General features: G+C 48.2%; 1 protein-coding gene across 6 annotated transcripts in view; it reads left to right on the top strand.

The window, feature by feature from the left end:
- Window positions 1-20,085, top strand: part of TNS3 (tensin 3) — a 339,136-nt gene that overhangs the window by 40,411 nt on the left and 278,640 nt on the right. Inside the window, exon 1 of one of the 6 annotated variants that reach the window (XM_048511804.1) lies at window positions 8,832-9,105. The exons of the other annotated variants lie outside the window; for them this stretch is intronic. Coding sequence (XP_048367761.1) covers window positions 9,076-9,105 — 30 coding nt within the window. The 5' untranslated portion in view covers window positions 8,832-9,075. Of the gene's footprint in view, window positions 1-8,831; window positions 9,106-20,085 lie in introns of those variants that run through there. 6 annotated transcript variants of the gene reach the window in all.

Here is a 20,085-nt window from a genome sequence, read left to right as displayed (position 1 = left end):
TATCTAGTCCTGTCAGGATTTCTTAAGTGCGGTAGGTCACGAGACCAGCAGTGATGTCATACCATCGACTCCACCCTCCAAAGCAGCCATTTTCTCCAAGGAAATTGATCTCTGCTGGGGATAGGATCCTTCCTCATGCAAAGCAGACATCTTACTGCCTGGGCTGGCCATAGTCCATCTTCCGCAGCTTTGTGTGACAGGAACATTAAATGGTTGCCAGTTCTGCACGTGGCTAGCGGCTATAGGAAGAGCTGAGACTGTCCACTGCCAAAAGAAAAGAACCTGGAAACAAGGACGTAGGTATAGATTTTTTATGGGGGGGGGTCGGGGGTCGGGCCACACCCTCACCCGCCCCTAGGGCATGGCCACGCCTCCCCAAGCCCCACCCCCGGCCTAGCGCTTATAAAAGCAGCTCTCCAAAGCTGGGGACAGCAGACTCCCCCGCCCTTCCCTCCCCTGCCCCCCACCAGCTGGGCTCCCAGCCGGCAGCTGGCAGTTCATTCTGCCCTCCCCTCTGGGCAGAGGCATAGAGGGAAAATGGAGCCCGGTGCAAAATCTGAGTTTTGTGTCCCGGTCCCCCCCCCCCCCCGGGCAGCCACTGTGATGCTGGAATCCACCCCCAAACAGCATCACTTTCAATGGTGTTTAAACTAGAGAGCCCAAATTCTCCTTTTAAATCCACCTTAAAGGGAGAATCCGGGGTTCCCAGTTAAACAACATTGAAAGTGATGGGGGCACCCCCTTTGGGAGTCCATAACTTTGGACCCCCTGAACCAAACCTCACCAAACATGGGTAGTATCATCAGGAGAGTCCCCCAAACAATCCCTAAAAGTTTGGTGCTGCTAGACCAAACAATGCACCCTCTGCAGGCCAAAAAGCAAAAAATACTAAAAATGTTTTAAAAACCCACAAACGGGTGGGCGGAGCTTCGGACATGAATGGGGGGGTTGAACCTGAGAACCCCCCCCCTTACCTACGTCCTTGCCTGGAAACAAATAGAAATCTCAAAGGGGTCAAAACCAAGCATGAACTTTTAAACATGTGAACTGTGCTGAACAGAATCTTGGAAGGGACACAGGGTCGCGCCCACGTGGGTGCCCATTCTGCAGGCATAAGGAGCGAAAACCCTGGCAGAGGGCGATTATGCTGGCGACAGGATGCTGTGCAACTGTGCGGTGCCCGAGCCCAGAAGTAGCTGCACATGCCAGCATCCCTCCACCACACAAGCCTGTGCCAGCATGTGTGGGGATATTCCTTCCCCCCCACAACATACTCCCCTTTATTTGATACCTGCTATTGCCTTTAACGGCTCTCTCTTCTTCTTTATGAAGGAGCAGTAGTGAAGGAGCAGCAGTGGCGTAGGAGGTTAAGAGCTTGTGTATCTAATCTGGAGGAACTGGGTTTGATTCCCAGCTCTGCCGCCTGAGCTGTGGAGGCTTATCTGGGGAATTCAGATTAGCCTGTACACTCCCACACACGCCAGCTGGGTGACCTTGGGCTAGTCACAGCTTCTCGGAGCTCCCTCAGCCCCACCTACCTCACAGGGTGTTTGTTGTGAGGGGGGAAGGGCAAGGAGATTGTAAGCCCCTTTGAGTCTCCTGCAGGATAGAAAGGGGGGATATAAATCCACACTCTTCTTCTCTTGGTTCAACCCCAGCCCGATTTCAGAAACGTGTTTGGAGGGGAGATGGATGAGTATGAATTTTTTAGGAAGGGGGGGTTAGGGTAGGGAATGGGGATTGTTTCAAAAGGAGGTTTTTTATGAATGGTTGTATGATTTTGTTATGGTGTTTGTATGATTGTATACTGCCTAGGGACTTTGGTCATGGGTGGGAAATAAGTGTACAGAAAATAAACAAACAAAAAAATAAATAAATTCCAGGGAGTGGCCCAGAAATACCACCCCCACCCCCACGTGGCGCAGATGTACACCACCACAAAACATGGCCGAAGTCACATGTTGTGATGGGCTTTTCTGGAAGAGAATGGAGTTTCTCTTCCCCCAGCACCCAAGACACCATGCTCTTTGGAGGCAGCATGAAGAAGAAGAGTTTGGATTTATACCCCCCCTCCCTTTCTCTCCTGTGAAGAGACTCAAAGGGGCTTACAACCTCCTTTCCCTTCTTCTCCCCACAACACCTTGTGAGACAGGTGGGGCTGAGAGAGAATTCTGAGAGAACCGTGACTACCCCAAGATCACCCAGCAGAAATGTGTAGGAGTGGAGAAACAAATCCAGTTCACCAGATAAGAGCCCATTGGTCATGTGGAAGAGTGGGGAATCAAACCTGATTCTCCAGATTAGAATCCACCTGCTCTTAACCACTATACCACGCTGGCATGAAAGTGGTGTCCCCCGGCCATCTCTTTCTTTCTCTACTATCCCCCCACTTTGGATTGAGCTACCTGTGATCTAGACTGAAGTATACTTACAGTGGTAGGCAGCAATACAGTGGTATAGGTTCTTCTATCTCTTTGCCAGTACAATTTTCTGACCATTTTATTACAGTACCATAAGCTAAGTTATCTGTCGAGGGATTGTTTTTAATAAGTCAGCCTCTTCTGAAGGTTTCTGTAAACAATCTTACTTTATCTGCCAAACTTGTTTGTTTTGGGGCAGCCAAAATGTTCTCCATGAAATGTTGGCTCATGGTGACTTCACAACAATGAGCAATATGTCAACGCAACGTTTCTTAGCAGACAGTCAGTATGGGGTGATTATTAGTGTCGGACAGAGATTGGGGTAGACCCAGATTTGAAATCCTTCTCTGCCCTGCAAACTTGCTGTCTCTCTTTGCCTAACTTACCTCACAAAATTGGTGTAAGGACAAAGTGGAAGCTGGCAGAAGGAGTATATAAATCCCTTTGTGCACCATTGGGGAGAAAAATGGGGGTATAAATAAAGAAAAAAGCCATATCTATGAATATAACTTTACTATAAGAGCAAAGTCCTGACCTAGATAGTCCAGGCTAGACCAATCTCCTCAGATCTCAGAAGATAAGCAAGTTGGGACTTGCTTAGTACTGGAGACCACCACCACCACCAAGAAGAAGAAGAGGAGGACGAGTTTGTATTTATACCCTGCTTTTCTCAATCATAAAGATTCTCACAAGGATTGTAAACCACGAGGATTGTACAGCGGCTTATAAACTCAATCCCTTCCTCTCTCCACAACAGACCTTTTGTGAGGTAGATGGGACTGAGGGAATTGTGAGAGAAATGTGACAGGCCCAAGGTCACCAAGTAGGCCTCAGGTGGAGGAGTGGACAAATAAACCTGGTCCACCAGATTAGAATCCACTGCTCATGTGGATGATTGAGGAATCAAACCTGGTTCTTCAGATTAGAGTCTACCTGCTCTTAACCACTACACCATTCTGACTCTCCTGCTGAAATCCAACCAGGCTATGGCAGTCGCCTATAAGCTAGTATCTGCCAGTTCACTGGTGAAGAGGAAGAAGAGCCTTCGGGGAGGGCGGTATATAAATAAATAAATAAATAAATAAATAAATAAATAAATAAATAAATAAATAAATAAATAAATGGTGCGTTTGGATTTATACCCTGCTTTTCTCTCCTGTAAGGTGTCTCAAAGTGACTTATAAACTCCTTTCCCTTCCTCTCCCCCAGGCAGATACCTTGTGAGGTAGGTGGAGCTGAAGAGTTCTGAGAGAACTGTGACTGGCCCAAGATCACCCAACAAGCTTCATACATAGGAGCAAGGAAACAAACTCGGTTCACCAGAGTAGAGTCCACCACTTGTATGGAGGAGCCGGGAATCAAACCCAGTTATCCAGATCAGTGTCCGCCACTCATCTGGAAGGGCTGGGGATCAAACCCAGTTCTCCAGATTACAGTTCACCTTTTCTCAACCACTACACCACACTGGCTCTCTCAAGAACGACCAGGGTCACAACACAGAGGCATTGCTCCAGAGCATTAGGGCAACCACAGGGAAACCCCCTAATTGAGGCTCCTTGTAGGAAGGAGATCGCCTCACTTCTTGGCTCTTGCGGCTCCCCGAGCCAAAACATCCTCACACGGTTCCTACTACAGTTCCGTAAACTGACTGTGAAAAAGCAGAAGACAAAGCGCGGCAGAAGCTATTAATTGAAAATCACACCAGCCTCCTTCCCCCGACTTGTTTTTGCGATTGCCAAGACCGTCATTACAACAGCCGAACGTGAAGTTAGGAGGAAACAGCTGGGAAAGAACAAAACCACAAGGGCGCTGACTCACTGTAGCCCGTAACCAACATCTGCCCGTAACTGTTATTGTCAGAAGAGGAGTCCAAAATAACAATGACTTCAGTATTGGGGGGAGGAGGGGGGGGCAGACAGCTGTCCCGGTTGCATGGAGGATAGTTGGGGAGCATGGGGTGGCTTTGCACCAGCTTCTTTTGGAAAAGGGACTCCGGTTATCCTTTGTCAGAAGGAAACACACCCGTCCCATTGGTATTTTGCTGATTTCAACGAGAGCCTTGCTATTGAACAGTGTGATTTCTCTAGCCCTGTGTGGTCAAATGGGTTGCTACGCGGAGGCAGGCAATGGCAAAAACATCTCAGTTAGTCTCCTGCATGGAAAACCATGCCGGCAGAGGTGGGATCCAGCAGGTTCTCACAGGTTCCCGAGAGTAGGTTACTAATTATTTGTGTGTGCCGAGAGGGGGTTACTAATTGGTGATTTTGCCACGTGATTTTTGCCTTAGTTACACCCCTCCTCCGCTCCTCAGCAGTAGTGCGCAGAACTTGAAGCAGTCTAGCAGGAGGTGCACCGGTGTGCATGGCAGCCTGCGCCTGTGTGCATTCGTTTCCCGCCCAAGGACCAGCGGGGCAGCTGCGTCCTTGCCACAGCCCCGCCCAGGAATGCCCTGCCCCCAGAATGCCCGGCCACACCCCCGTCGGGCCCCGCCCAGCCCCACTGGCGCTACACCACAGTTTGAATCCCACCACCATGGGAACCTGTTACTAAAAATTTTGGATCCCACCACTGCATGCCGGGTCATCCAATGTCAGCGATGACTGAACCCCATTGTCTGTAACCACTCGGTTAACCTCAAGTAAACTTATTCAAACAACAAGAGCCTGCATTGGCTGGGTTTTTTTTCCTGTTTTTCTTTAAAGTCAAATGGAGACCCCCGCCCCCCCAAGAACATGATACTGATGGAACTATTTGTTCTATCTTGTCAAGTGTGTGTCCTCCAAGAGATCTGGGGGGGGGGGGGACTCCGTATGAATTAGGGGCTAACTATTTCGCCATTTCATTATCACAGCAACTGAAAGTTTTCATGTGGGTTTGTGGATGGAAGACACAGGAAAATCCCCTTCCACAGAGGAGTTTGTATTTATGGGAGCAAAGTACCAGACACCCTTTCACACCCCCTTTTGAACTGATCATTCTAGGCCGGTGGTGGCGAACCTTTGGCACTCCAGATGTTATGGACTACAATTCCCATCAGCCCCTGCCAGCATGGCCAATTGGGAATTGTAGTCCATAACATCTGGAGTGCCAAAGGTTCGCCACCACGGTTCTAGGCTGATATTCAAACATGACTACTGCAAGATTTGATCAAGATTACAACCACATAACCTGTTTTTAGAAGAACCCAGAAATAATGGTCACCGTGGCTACTTTCTTAGCCCTGAGCCTTATACTGCTGACTCAGTTATTTAAATCACCTAATAACCAGTTTACTATAGTAGTGTTCCGATTCGATCTTACTAAGAACTTGCACAGTTGGGGCTGTGAGTTTTATATATTTTGTTTTGTATTATGCATGCTAATAAAAAGGATTAAATTGTGTGTTGGTGAAACATTATCTTGGGGCCCAGATGGGATCAGAGGGGCTTTTAAAGAGATGTTCTTTGCATATTGGTGCATTTTTTTTTAAAAAAAAAAGTTTTGTAAACTGCCTCATAGTTATTAGTGTGGAGAGTCTGGGTTGGATCCTGCCCATTTTCCCACTGGCAAAATAGGAAAGAGGGGCACCTTTTGATGGACCTACATTGAGACCCACAGCATGGTGTAGTGGTTAAGAGCAGCAGACGATTTCCACTTGAGTAGTTTACAATGTATCTTGCCGCCAAATGCTCTATTTTTTTCTTTGAATCCCGCATGGTTTTTTCTCTGTTTGGTTGCGGAAACATTTTCTCTTCATTTTTCCTCCTTTGTTTTCTCCAGCACTTTCACCAAGACCCCTTCTGCACATGCAGAATAATGCACTTTCAGTTCACTTTGCAGCTGGATTTTACTGTGTGGAATGGCAAAATCCACTTACAAGCAATTGTGAAAGTGGGTTGAAAGTGCATTATTCTGCATGTGCAGAAGGGACCTCTGGTGGGTTGTTTTATCTGTTTCCAAGCCAGCTTCCCTTGAGCAGGTGATACTGAAACAGACTTTATTTCTCCACCCCACCAAACACCTGGCCCTTATTTATGCCTTGTGTAGTTGCCCAATCACCCCTTCAGTCATTTTCTCTTCCCTCTCCTCCTCCATTTTCAAAAGGATTTTGGTTTTTTTTTCTTTAACATATTGAACTCGTGATATAACATTGAGGCAGAGATACAAAGAATTAGGGTCTATTAGATCAGCTTGGTCAATTGCACATAGAAATTGGATCAGCTTTGTCAATTTCATATTGAACTAGCAGTGTAATGAAAGGGCAGAGAGCGGTTTTAAAGCAGGGACAGTTGCACTCCCACATAGTATAAACACTGGAGGTGATTGAAAGAACATTAGGAAGTGGTGTATGTAATTGGAAACTGCAAAGTAATAGATCATGCATTATATAGATCAAATTGGCGAAAATGTGGTTCTGTGTGTGTGGGTGATTGAAAAGAACATTAGGAGTAATTGCTGTATGTAATTGGAGAAAACTGCAGTAATGATCATGCATTACTATAGATCAAATTTGGCTGAAAAATGTGGTTCTGTGTGTGTGTGTGGGGGGGGGGTGGGGGTGGGGAGTAAGTGACGTGTTTTCTGTTCCTTCGAGTCACGGTGCCTGCTTCAGGAGTTGTTTTGGCTTCCATTTTAGGTTGGTGGTTATCAGTAGTAGAAATGGAGGCTGCATTACTGCTTCAAACTGCACAAATGCAAAGTAAGGGTTGTTCTGTTTCATCCCACCACTGTCAGGAATAATACCTTTTCAGCAGTAGTTTATCAAGTAAATGCAACTGAAGAAACGGGGTGGGGGAACCCTAAAACAATGGAGGGGGGGGGGAGGTGTAGAATTGTGCAGAATGAATTCACAGCAAACACTTCAAAGACCACTGGGACAATCTAGCTGTTCCTGCAGAAAAGGCTGGTAATCTAGAGAACTGGCTGGTAATCTAAAGGGGAGGATCTAATCTGGAGAACCAGGGTTGTTGTCTCGCTATCCCTTATGAACCCTGGGCCTGCCACAATTCTCTCAGAACTCTCTCAGCCCCTGTAGAGGCAAGCGATGGCAAACCACCTCCGAAGGTCTCTAGCCTTGAAAACCTGACAGGGTTGCCAAAAGTCAGCTGAGACTTGACGACACTTTCCACAATCACCACATGGACAAAGGTGAAACGGGATCGGGCCCTGTACTGAGGAGGGGAATCAGGAGAGAGTTAATGGACAAGGTGGTAGGATCCAACCCAGGCAGAGGCCGCAAATGAAGCGGAACAATCCAAGAGCTGCTGCCACTGACCAGCGGCTTGCCAGGGTCATTAGAGGCACTTGGGGCTGCAGCCACCAGAGCTGGTAGTCCTTCCGCTCCCATACATAGCCAGAGCTATAACAGGGACATCCGGGGACAACCATGCAATTTTCTCGTCTGCTTTTTAAGTTTTGGTAGACGCTGGTGTTGACAGGGTTCTGTTCCAGCTGACTGTGGCCCTTTCCCCACTCACCGTTTGCTGCATGCTACTCTCGCCGAGTAGTGCAGGGTCCGACTGCACTCCCCACTGCGTTGTAGCCGCCCCGACTCTGCTGCTCTTGCGCCCCCTCAGCGCGGGTCATTCTGGCGCTGCTCAAAACGGCGCCTTTTGATGACCCCACGCGGGGCATGGGGCAGTGGGGAAGCCCGGGGAACACGACCCTCGTGCTAAAAAGGTCCTGGACCAGACGAACCGGACGTCATTTTAAAAGTGGGGAAACGGCCTGTGACTTCCCCAAGAGCTTGGGGACAGAGCGAGGCCCCTTCTGCATGTGCAGAACAATGCCCTTTCAATGCTCTTTGCAACCGGATTTTACTGTGCGGAATAGCAAAATCCACCTGCAATCAAGCGGGAAAGCGGATTGAAGGTGCGTTATCCTGCACATGCGGAAGGGCCCTGAGGGCTTTAAACCTGGGCCTGGCACCCGGCTCTCACCCCTGGGCCACGCTCCTAACTGGGCAGGAGGACCAAGCACGCTCGGGCCCGTTTGCACGGTGCCAAGCAGGGCCCAGCTGGCTGGCGAGTTCCCAACTCGGCGGGAGGACCCAGCACGGCCGGGCAAGGTGCAAAGCCCAGCAGGGACCCGAGCAGGCCCCGGCTGGCTGGGCCGGGCTTTGCCAGGCGAGCGGCGGCGCGGCTGCCTCTAGGGGGCCGCGGAGGAGCAAACGTCGAGCGCGCGGGAGACCCGGCCGGACTCTTCCCCGCAGCCGCAGCAGGCAAGTCTACTATGGGCGCGGGGCTCCGGTTCCGGCGGCGGCGGCGGCGGCGGCGGGTGGGGGGCGCGCGTCTTTACGCGGGGAGGGGCGGAGAGAGGCGGGCCGGCCCATCGGCGTTGCAATCCCCCCCCCCTTTTTTTGGGTTGCATTTCACCTTTTGCATCCGCAGCCGCAGCGCCCGGCCGGGCGAGAGCGGGACCCGGGCAGCCCCGAGGTGCAAAGCAAGCCATTCCTCGGCACCCCGTTTGCAAGCCCCGCCGCTAGGGCGAGCAGAGCCCGGCGCGGGGCTGACTGGCCTCCGGCCTTTTGTCAGCCGAATTTGGCCAAATAAAGAAATAACACTGCTACTAATAAAAGCGCGTCGCTCCCTGCCGTTCCGCTTTGCTTGCTTTGCGACCCCGCGCGACCGAACTTTTGCGAAGTTTGCAAGAAGGACGTTCCCTTGCGGCCGGGCGGATGTGGAAGAGGCTCGTTTTCTCTGGAAGGGTAGGAGCCCCCCGCCGCCCCCCCTTTCTCCCAGATTTCCTCTTCTTCTTCTTCCCTTTGCGTTTGATTCATTGTGTGTGTGTGAGAGATAGGAAGGGAGAGATGTGGCATGATGATGGGGTGGGGGTGGGGGGGTGGGGGCGAGAAACCCCGAAGAGCAAAAGCCCAGGGCGCTGCTGAGACCCAGCGCAGGACTTGCCCATCCCATAAGTAACCAGGAGTTTTCGGGTCCTGGCTGGAAACTTCATCCCGGAGTAAGTGTTCGGGGGTTCGAGTCCACAGACGCTTCAATGGGCGAGTTAAGCCCATTGCCTCGGAGTAACGGAGCTTCTGACATAATTGCAGTGTTAAGGTCGCCCCTAAGTATGTCTCTTGGGGGGCAAATTCCTTCTCACTGGTTTAACCCCGAGGGGGATTTGCTGCCTGGTTCTCCCTCTGCAATTTGGGGGTGCCACAGGTGTTAAACCGTGACTGGATCGTGCCCCAAGACTCTCCACTCCCTCTGCCCCCCTTTTAATGCTTGCCTAGATTTGTGTGGCTTGCGTGGTTATGGATCTGCTGTCTCTCAAACTGTATATCAAGAGCAGGAGATGCTCCAGGGATTTTGGGGTGGGTGGGGGTGCGGCGGGTCAATCTACATTAGGAGAAGGGAGGGTGGAGATTGGATACAGCTAGGAAGTAGAGTACATTTCTGAACACTCGGGTGTCCCTGGCATTAGGTTGTTTGCTGGAAGGAGGCAGCTGCATTTATTGAAGTGTCTTTGTTAGCTGGGCCGGCATCTGACTTCTTCTGGCCACCCCGTGGATCAATGTCCTCCAAAACATATTACTGTTAACGGCCTGCAAACGGAAGGCTGTGACTTCCTTGTTAGAGTCAGTCCATCTCATGATGGGTATTCGTCTTTTGTTACTGTTTTCAACGTTTCCTGCCCTTATTGTCTTTTCCGATCAGTCCTCCCTTCTTAAGATGTGACCAAGTACATCGCCTTGTGAAATGTTTTCATGCTGTTCCACCCTGTGCAAGGTTACTCTGAGTCCTCTCGTACCTGATGGCACGGTTGGGAACATGGTGCGCGTGTGATGGACTGCATTTCTGCTTGTCACATCAAGCCTTGAAATTGATGCATTGTACCAGAGGCGTTCCTCCCATTGGGCAAAGCGGGCAGTTCCCCAGGGCGCCACCTTGTTGGGGGCACTAAAAATGCAGGTGGGATTTTTTTAAAATTTTCAGTGTTTTTTCTGTTTTTGGCCTGCAGGAGGCGCAGTTTTTAGGCTAGCAGCACCAAAATTTCGGGGATTTTTCAGGAGACAATCCTGATGATATCACCCAGGTTTGGTGAGGTTTGGTTTAGGGAGTCCAAAGTTATGGACTCCCATAGGGACTGTCCCATCCCCCATTGTTTCCAATGGGAGCTAATAGGAGATGGGGGCTACACTTTTGAGGGTCCATAACTTTGGACCCTCTGAACCAAAGTTCACCAAACATGGGTGGTATCATCAGTAGGGGCTCATGAAGATACTCTGAAATTTCCCCAGATTCTCTTTTTAAATCCACTCCCTTCCTGCCAATGCTTGTTTGTTTTCTTTCTTTCTTTCTTTCTTTCTTTCTTTCTTTCTTTCTTTCTTTCTTTCTTTCTTTCTTTCTTTCTTTCTTTCTTTCTTTCTTTCTTTCTTTCTTTCAATGCCTAATAAAGGTTGTTGTTGTTGTTGGGGGGGCATCAAACTCAGGTTTTGCCCAGGGCTCCAGTTTGCCTAGGTACGCCACTGCATTGTACTTTGTGGACGGTGAACTTGTGGAGATGATCCTTCACTCCTTTACGCCCGCAGACTGATTGGCTGTAAGCAAAGATAGGACAACATCCCTGTGAGGTAGGCCCCCACTGTCTCTATAGTGCAGATTTGGGGAGAGGGGGCAGTGGAGGCTATGAGAGTTGTGGTTTTCCAGACATCTCCTGGTATGATAGGCTGAGGTGATATGAAAGTCTGTCCAGCTCACAGCTCCCATTCTGCGAAGGGAATTGCAGGGGAGGGTCAGTGGTCAACCATCTGCTCGGCATGCAGGATTCAATCTGCGGCATCTCTAGTTAAGAATCTGGCAGGAGATTATATGAAATACCCCTGCCTGACCCCAGGGAGCTGCTGCAATATTGCCTTCTGTGGGCCGAGGGTTTGATAAGGCACCTTCATGCATGTTTGGCGGTGTCACAGGCTCCAATTTAGACACTCCAGGACTTCTGTGCTTCTCTTGGTCTGGATGTCCCTTAGAAGGGCAGGAATGCGAATTAAAATGTTCTGATACGGTGCTTTTGAATCAGCTGCTCAGAAGTGGAATTCTCCACTTCGTTCCCACCTGCATGTGTTGTGTGTCATCTGTACACAGATCCATTCTACCTGGAGCATGTTTTTTTTAACGTATTTTCTTCTTGTGTTCCCTGCCTCTGTTCCAATGGGGACCCAAAGTGACTGACATTATTCCCATCTCCTCCATCTTATCCTCACAACAACTCTGTGAGGTGGGTTAGGCCAAACGTGTGTGACTGGCCCAGGGCCACCTAACACGTTTCTGTGGCAAAGGGGGAATTCAAACCAGGGTCTGCAAGATCCTGTTCTGATACTCTAACCACTATACCATATGCTTCCACTCACCGTTTTCCCCACAGAGTTCTATTAATTTAGGAAGAGCTTTTCTTAATTTCTCCCCTTTGTAAGTTTCTGTAAGCTCCACTCCTCTGGGTGTGAAATTGACAACACTTTCCTCCTTCTGTGTCAGTTTCACTGCAAGTTAGTTTCTGTGGCAAAGGGGGAATTCAAACCAGGATCTGCCAGATCCTGTTCTGATACTCTAACTCCCACCTATACCCTTTAATGGCTTCCCTCCTGCACCAAGGTTTTCCCCACAGAGTTCTATTAATTTAGGAAGAGCTTTTCTTAATTTCTCCCCTTTGTAAGTTTCTGTAAGCTCCACTCCTCTGGGTGTGAAATTGACAACACTTTCCTCCTTCTGTGTCAGTTTCACTGCAAGTTAGTTTCTGTGGCAAAGGGGGAATTTAAACCAGGGTCTGCCAGATCCTGTTCTGATACTCTAACCACTATGCAATATGCTTCCACTCACCGTTTTCCCCACAGAGTTCTATTAATTTAGGGAGAGCTTTTCTTAATTTCTCCCCTTTGTAAGTTTCTATAAGCTCCACTCCTCTGGGTGTGAAATTGACAACACTTTCCTCCCTCTGTGTCAGTTTCACTGCAAGTTAGTTTCTGTGGCAAAGGGGGAATTCAAACCAGGGTCTGCCAGATCCTGTTCTGATACTCTAACCACTATGCAATATGCTTCCACTCACCGTTTTCCCCACAGAGTTCTATTAATTTAGGGAGAGCTTTTCTTAATTTCTCCCCTTTGTAAGTTTCTATAAGCTCCACTCCTCTGGGTGTGAAATTGACAACACTTTCCTCCCCCTGTGTCAGTTTCACTGCAAGTTAATGGTGAAGGAAATGTCTGTGTGACGGTCCAGGAGAACACCGGTGGGATGGGATTGTAGTTGCAGAAATAGGTTGTTAGCATCTGGGACAGGCAGATGAGGTATGGGAGTATCTTCCTCTATATTAGCTAAGTGGTGGCCATGTATAAAAAATGGGAGCAGTGTAGTTTGAGAATGGTGATTATCCTATCCAAAGGTTACAGCCCCAGACATGATTAAAATGCACTTAATTCTGGAGTGGTAGTCGGAAAAGCCAAGAAGAATAAATGTATTTGCCTGATGGATGTGGACGCTGTGCACCTAATGAAACGAGGCATGTTTCACAGAACCTTACGCCGGAGTGATTTTTGTTAATACACGGTTCCACTGAACTTCTGTTTAGAAGGATTGTGTGGACTGAGCCGTTGTCTTCTGCTTGCAAACTGTTCAGTTTTGACAAATTGCTGGGTTGCTAGTTGTGGGAGGAATTGAGCAATGGAAGAATGGCCCAGGCTGGCCCGATTTTGTCAGATATCGGAAGCTAAGCAGGGGTGGATCCAGGTTAGTTCTTGGATAGGAAACCACTAAGGAAGTCCGGGGCTGGTGAGCTGAGGCAGATGATAGCAAACCACCTCTGCTCTTCTCTTGCTGTGGAAACCCTATATGGGGCGATTCAGCACATGAGTAAAATAGGTTCGACCTAATTCCCTGAGAACCTAGTTCCCTTGACCTAGGTCGAAGCCATTGTTGTTCCCCACTGCAACCAGCTTGATCCCAGCTCGGAGGGCGGAATCATCCTGTGCCTCCTTTCTCGCTGCCCCGCTCCACGTTCGATTGGCTACTGTTCTACGGCCATGTTCCGTCTATCTCCACATGTTTAAAAAAAACTGCCACAGGAATGGAGGGACGAAGGTGGCATTTTTTTGATTGGCCAGCTGTACGCATGCCCGAAACACTCAGCTATGATTGGCTGAATGGGGGACTCCTGGCACCAGAGATTCCGCACTTTACTGGAATCGAGCTGAGTTCAAGCGTGGTTCCCTGAAAAAGTAGTAGTTCCCAACTGGAGTCGGAAATTGGACCGTTACACGGGGTGAAGCTGGTACAAAACCACGTCGATCCCAGTGGTTGTGCGGAGCACGTAGGTCGAACGCAGCTCGAACTTAGGTCGATAACGCAAGTGTGGAATCGACCATGGTTCCCATAAGTTGGTTCTGACTTGATAGCATTTTCCGCGGCCATATGATACAGTGGCTTTGGGGTACTGCTGAAAATAAAGATTTCTACTACTAAGCACAACCTAGCAAAGCATCAAAACAGTGACATCTGGACACTCCTTAACTTTTGGGGGAAGTTGGTTAAAGCATTCCTTTAGTAGCCACTGCATTTGAAAGATGGCTTTCCAAATGCACATATAACTGAGATGACCTTTATTTCGAAATCGGAGCTCAGCCAATCAAATTGTCTCTCGCCTTTCCCGGTATTTGTTTTTGAAGAATTGCATCTCCGACTGAAAGACTTCATCCCAAGACCTACAATTAGAGGCCAATTACGGCATTTTGTATCATTTTTGAGGTTGCTTTTGTGTTTCTCAGTAGGGCTTGTGCCTCAATCATGGTGTTTTCTTTCTTTCAAGAATGAGATGTTCCTAGAAGTCATTATTACCTTGGCAGATGGTGGGGGGTGGGGGGTGGGCAGGCGGGGGAGGTGGGGAGGAAAAATAGGCTTGGGAGTGTCTAGATTCATCAGCTATGAAATGTCTGACATATAGGGGTTATAGGCGGCTGTTTCGTTTTGTAGTGTTTTGTTTGTACGGAATTCTCTATTCCTGAGGGGTGCCAGACAGAAAAACAGGCTGTGTTCCCAAGAACACCTTCGGGGTGTTCTTTAGAAGTTGCTTTGGGTTCCTCGGGAAGAAAATTAGCTGGGCAAATTTGTGCTTAACCTGCCCACTTTCTGAAACCACCCGGGAGTTGCCAGGAGAGTGCAGACAGGCACCTCAGACACACCTCAGCCCAAAATATTCTGAGAGACCCGTCTCATCCGGCACACTCTCTTTTTGAACTGTAACCATCTGGCAGACGATACAGGTCTATCAAAACTAGGACAAAGAGGCTTAGAGACAGCTTCTACTCTAGAGCTGTGGCTATGCTGGACTCTGTGGCTTCGTGTTGATGTATTTGGGGCTGTGTAGGGATGGGCGGAGGAAGGGGAAAGGAAGGATGGGGTATGAGTCTGGAATTGTGTGCATCGAGGAATGCTGCTGTAAATTTCGTTGTGCGTGCACAATGACAATAAAATGCTTATGCTTATGCATTGAAGGCTCCTACCTTCAAATATTCTCCAGAATCATCCATATGACGGAGTTTCAATACGAAATTATGAAAAACGTGTTTATGCAGCCTCTGCACAATTTTCACCATTTCTTACTGGCATATCCGTTGTGTATCCATTTTTTCCCTAGTTATATCCCATTTGTTGGGACTTCCCAGGTCAGACATGCAGAGGGTCTTTGGCAGACGGGGCGATCTGGAAAAAGGTTCCATGGTGGTAGAAGGTTTGGAAACGAAAGGCATAAACTAAGCCGGGCAAAGTTTTGTTCTGTCAGGCATTACCTAGATCAGGGGTCTGCAACCTGTGGCTCTCCAGATGTTCATGGACTACAATTCCCATCAGCCCCTGCCAGCATGGCATGCTGGCAGGGGCTGATGGGAATTGTAGTCCATGAACATCTGGAGAGCCACAGGTTGCAGACCCCTGATCTAGTATATTCTGAAGGGGGCCACCCAAGATGGGTAAGGATTTGGATGAACTGGTGTAGCTTGCCTGACTTCTGATGCCCCTTTGCGGAGGATTTTTGGCTGGGGAATATATCCCAGCACTCTGGCATGGATGTCACAGGCTAGCTTGATCTTGTCTGATCTTGGAAGCTAAGCAGGGTCAGGCTTGATTAGTAATTGGATGGGTGGCTGTCCAGGAAACCCAAGATTGCTCTGCAGAGGCAATAGCAAACCACCTCTTGCCTTGAAGCCCCTCGGGGCCGCAACAAGGCAGCCCTTTCCACCACCATATGTCACAGTGGCTTTGGGGTGTTGCTGAAAATGACCTGGTTTCCCAGGTTGTGTGTGATCTCTCCTTCACCTGCTACTTGCAAAGGCAGATGCCGCGCTTGGGTGTGACGTCCATTCTGCCTTGGTTAGCCTCCAGGAAGCCGGAGCTTGTGCTGCGGGGTGTGCCAGTGACCAAGGTCCATGTTTGTTTACAAACGTTGCAAGGAGAGAAGTTTGTGGGAAGTCCTAGTAGTTATTTTCTCCCGCCGTCCCACGAGACTGTCACAGGCATTTAATTGTTGGCATGCTTGGAGCCTTGCATCATATTCCACACTCACCTCTGGAAGAAGGGCCCAGCGGTTTCATTGCGTTGAGGGACACAGATTTTGCAAACTGTTCTCATGCATATAACTATAGTTCAGTTCTTCCTGTCTGTGTGTGATGCACTTGCTCAGAGGGAGGGGCTTTTGGCGCAGGTGGTCGTTTATTTATTTATTTATTTATTTATTTATTTGTTTGTTTGTTTGTTTGTTTGTTTGTTTATTTATTAGGCTTATATACCGCCCAACCCCCGAAGGGCTCTGGTCGGTGAACAACATAAAATTCAGTACAAATAAACATAAAATCAATTATCATATAACCACTGAATACATACGTTAAAAGCAGCAATTCATATATAATACAATATAACAATGCCCGCTATGTCCCTCTTAGACCCTCCCAAGAGGGGAGAGAAAAAAGGGTGGGTCCTACAGATGGTAGTGGACCCTATACATGAAATGGGGGGGGGAGGAGGAGGGGGGCAATTTCAGCAGCTGGACACTCCAAAAGCCCGGTGGAACAACTCTGTCTTGCAAGCCCTGCGGAACTCGGCAAGGTCCCGCAGGACCCGGACAGCTGGAGGAAGAGTGTTCCACCAGGCAGGGGTCAGGGCTGTAAAGGTCCTCGCCCGAGTGGAGGCCAGCCACATCATGGAGGGGCCAGGGACTGTCAGCAAATTGGCCTCCGCTATTAGACCTGAACATGGTGATGGAGACCCAGCCATTGTGTCAGAGTCACCAGCTGCTGCTGGAATTTCTACTAGAGGTGTACAGACACCTCATATTGACCAGAGGTCTGCAACCTGCGGCTCTCCAGATGTTCATGGACTACACATCCCATCAGCCCCTGCCAGCATGGCCAATTGGCCTTGCTGGCAGGGGCTGATGGGAATTGTAGTCCACGAACATCTGGAGAGCCGCAGGTTGCAGACCCCTGGACCGGAATGTGTGTGTTCTACTTTTTTACATTTTAAAAAATGTACACTTGAAAACGAAAGGCCAAAAACACTCACCAAGACAGAAATTCACCAAATTATAAAGTATTTGTTTCACATAGACTTTCAGTTCATCTACACTGACTATTAACCCTTAAACCCTACGCTTTCAGCACTTGGCCATTAAGCAGGAGAATTAAATTAAATCTTTAGCACCATTATTAATACAAAGTCTCAGTTTCTCTATTGGATATTATTAATTGAACAATTCATAACCTTCAAAATGGTTTGTCGGCATTCCCCCCTGTTTTATGTAGATTATGTAGAGATCCCTCCCCCCGTTTTATTGATTATTATATCTGTTAATTTATTGATTTTAAGTGATTTTATATTGTATGGGGTTTCAATTTGCCATTTTGTATGTTGTAAACCGCCCAGAGCCCTTCGGGGGTGGGCGATATAGAAAGTTCAATCAGTCAGTCAGTCAGTCAGTCATAGATATTTTATCAAGGGTTTCCAGTTGTCCTTACTAGTTCTAAATGTGATGAATAAGGGACAGAAATATTGAAGGAAGAATATATAGGTGGTGTCTAGGGCACTGAGCCAGCATAGTGTAGTGGTTAAGAGCATGGGACTCTACTGAAGAACTGGGATTGATTCCTTACTCCTCCACATGAGTGGCGAATGCTTTTCTGATGAACCAGGTTTTGTTTTGGCTCTCCTCCATGTGAAGCCTGCTGCATGTCCTTGGGCTAGTCACAGTTCTCTCAGAACTCTCTCAGCCTACCTCACAAGGTGCCAGTTGTGGGGAAAAGGAGGGAACGTGACTGTAAGCTGCTTTGAACCTCCCTTAAAGAAGAGAAGAGCGGGGTATAAAAGCCAACCCTTTTTCTTCAACATGTTAAGTTGTTCTGCAATCCAGGTAGGCATAGTTCTGCTGTGATAGTTAGACTGTGGCTTCCTGACTGGACACCTTCACCTGCCAAAACCACGGTCTTCTCAGCGGAGGTGATGCTGCTTCAAAGACCCACTTGGCTTTTGAGTCCACCTAATCCACCTAAGCGGATTTTCTCACCAGCAAGAGGGTGCTGATTTTCCATCATCTTTGAGAGCGTGCTCCTGTTACATCAGCACAAAAGCTGCCAGTGTCTTCCAACAAAGGCAGCTCTTACTGCTGGGGTTGTGTCGTTTGCGCAGCTCAGTTAGTCCATCAGAATATTTATAATTTGTGTGCCGAGTTCTTTGTTGCCAGTGAAGAGACTGCTTTCCCTTTCAGTACACATTTATGACTGAGCAGCAGAGCAGGCCAACCGGCGGAGGGGGTGCGTTCTTTGGCAGTGTTGAAATGTGCAAGAGATTAATCTGATATCAGAGAGCTCCCCTTTTGCACACCAAACAACGCAACTGATTTTCACAAGAGTGTATGTGCTTGAGCTTCTGTTTCAAACAATCCAGTTAGTATCAGATGATCCAGTTAACATCAAGGCTGCAGAGTGGAAAACCTCATGCTTTCTTTTTCTGTGGAAGAAGAAGAAGAGTTGGTTTTATATCCCACTTGAAGGAGTCACAAAATGTCTTACAACCCCCTTCCCCTCCTCTCCCCATTTCTGTCTATTTTATAATGATTCCTTCTTTCAAAAAATTAATAACGACAAAGCAACGCTTTTGCTGTGGCAGCGTTGATGTGAGTGTTTTCCCAGTGGTTACGCACAGAATAGTGTCGGAGAGTGTATGTATGCTTTACTGTTTTGTAAAGGGGATGGGGAGGGGATAAGAACACAAATGCATGTAATAATTCAACTTAAAAGATCAGGTTATGGATTTTACCTGCCCAGCTGTGTGGGTCAAATCAACATTGAAGATGAGATTTTGTTTATATGCCTCATCTCACGAATGGTGGAAGGAAAGTCGGCATCACCCGTGGGATGGGCAATTAACAAGCAATGCAGGAGGTGATGAAGCTCAGTGACCTGCCAAAATTACATAGATGAGAACTTTACCCCATTCAAAGCGTGCCCCGCTTTTTGAGGCTGCTAAAATTAAGTGGGTGTACAGTTTTCAGCGCTGCTGGGATTTTCTTTTCAGTTGAAGTAACGTATGAGAAATACATGTCGAATTGCCTTTCCCTTTATTGATATTATTGCAACGAAAATAATAGCCACATCTGTTTTCCATTTGCTTGAATATTGCAGTTGAAACCACGCTGGATTTATTTCAGTCCCCCTATCAATTATTTTAGTTGAAGTGTGCGTATGCAAGTCGCTGGGCGTATAAAGTGTTGTCAACTCACTGCTGACTTTTAGTGACTCCTTGGGGGCGTTGAGGGCAGCAGACAAACCACCCCAAACTTCCTTGGTGGTTCCCCACCCAGTACTAACCAGGGTCAACCCTGGTTAGCTTCTGAGATCTGATTTAAGCTTTTCAGCATTTTTTATTGTCATTGTGCACGCACAACGAAATTTACAGCAGCATTCCTCGATGCGCACAATTTCAGACTCATACCCCATCCTCACTTTCCCCTTCCTCCACCCATCCCTACACAGCCCCAAACACATCAACACGAAGCCGCAGAGTTCAGCATAGCCATAGCTCTATAGAGTTGAAGCTGTCTCTAAGCCTCTTTGTCCTAGTTTTGATAGACCTGTATCGTCTGCCGGATGGTAATAGTTCAAAAAGAGAGTGTGCTGGATGAGACGGGTCTCTCAGAATATTTTGGGCGTTCTTTAGGCTTCGGGAATTATAGAGTTCTTCCAAGGAGGGGAGAGGGCAGCCGATAATTCTCTGTGCAGTAGTGATCACCCTTTGGAGCGCCTTCCTATCTGCCACTGTGCAACTGGAGAACCATACACAGATGCAGTAGGTCACTTTGGCACTCCAGATGTTACGGACTACAATTCCCATCAGCCCCTGAATTGGCCATGCTGTTATGTTTGGCATAACATCTGGAATGCCAAAGGTTCGCCACCACGGCAGTAGGTTAATCTGATGAGATTTAGCAAGCCTGGGTCATCCAGGCTGGAGAAAAAGGAGTTGTTTTTATACTTTAAGGAGTTTCAAAGCGGCTTCCCTTCCCCTCCCCACAACAGACACCTGGGCTGAGAGAGTCCAAAAGATCTTTGACTGGCCCAAGGTCACCTAACAGGATTCTTTGGGAAGAGAGAGGAGACAAACCCAGTTCACCGGATAAGAATCTGCTGCTTGTGTGGAGTGGGGAACCAAG

Source organism: Sphaerodactylus townsendi, linkage group LG11, assembly GCF_021028975.2.
Source record: "Sphaerodactylus townsendi isolate TG3544 linkage group LG11, MPM_Stown_v2.3, whole genome shotgun sequence".
In the NCBI taxonomy this organism is placed as follows: domain Eukaryota; kingdom Metazoa; phylum Chordata; class Lepidosauria; order Squamata; family Sphaerodactylidae; genus Sphaerodactylus; species Sphaerodactylus townsendi.
This window is presented reverse-complemented; position numbering and strand designations above follow the sequence as displayed.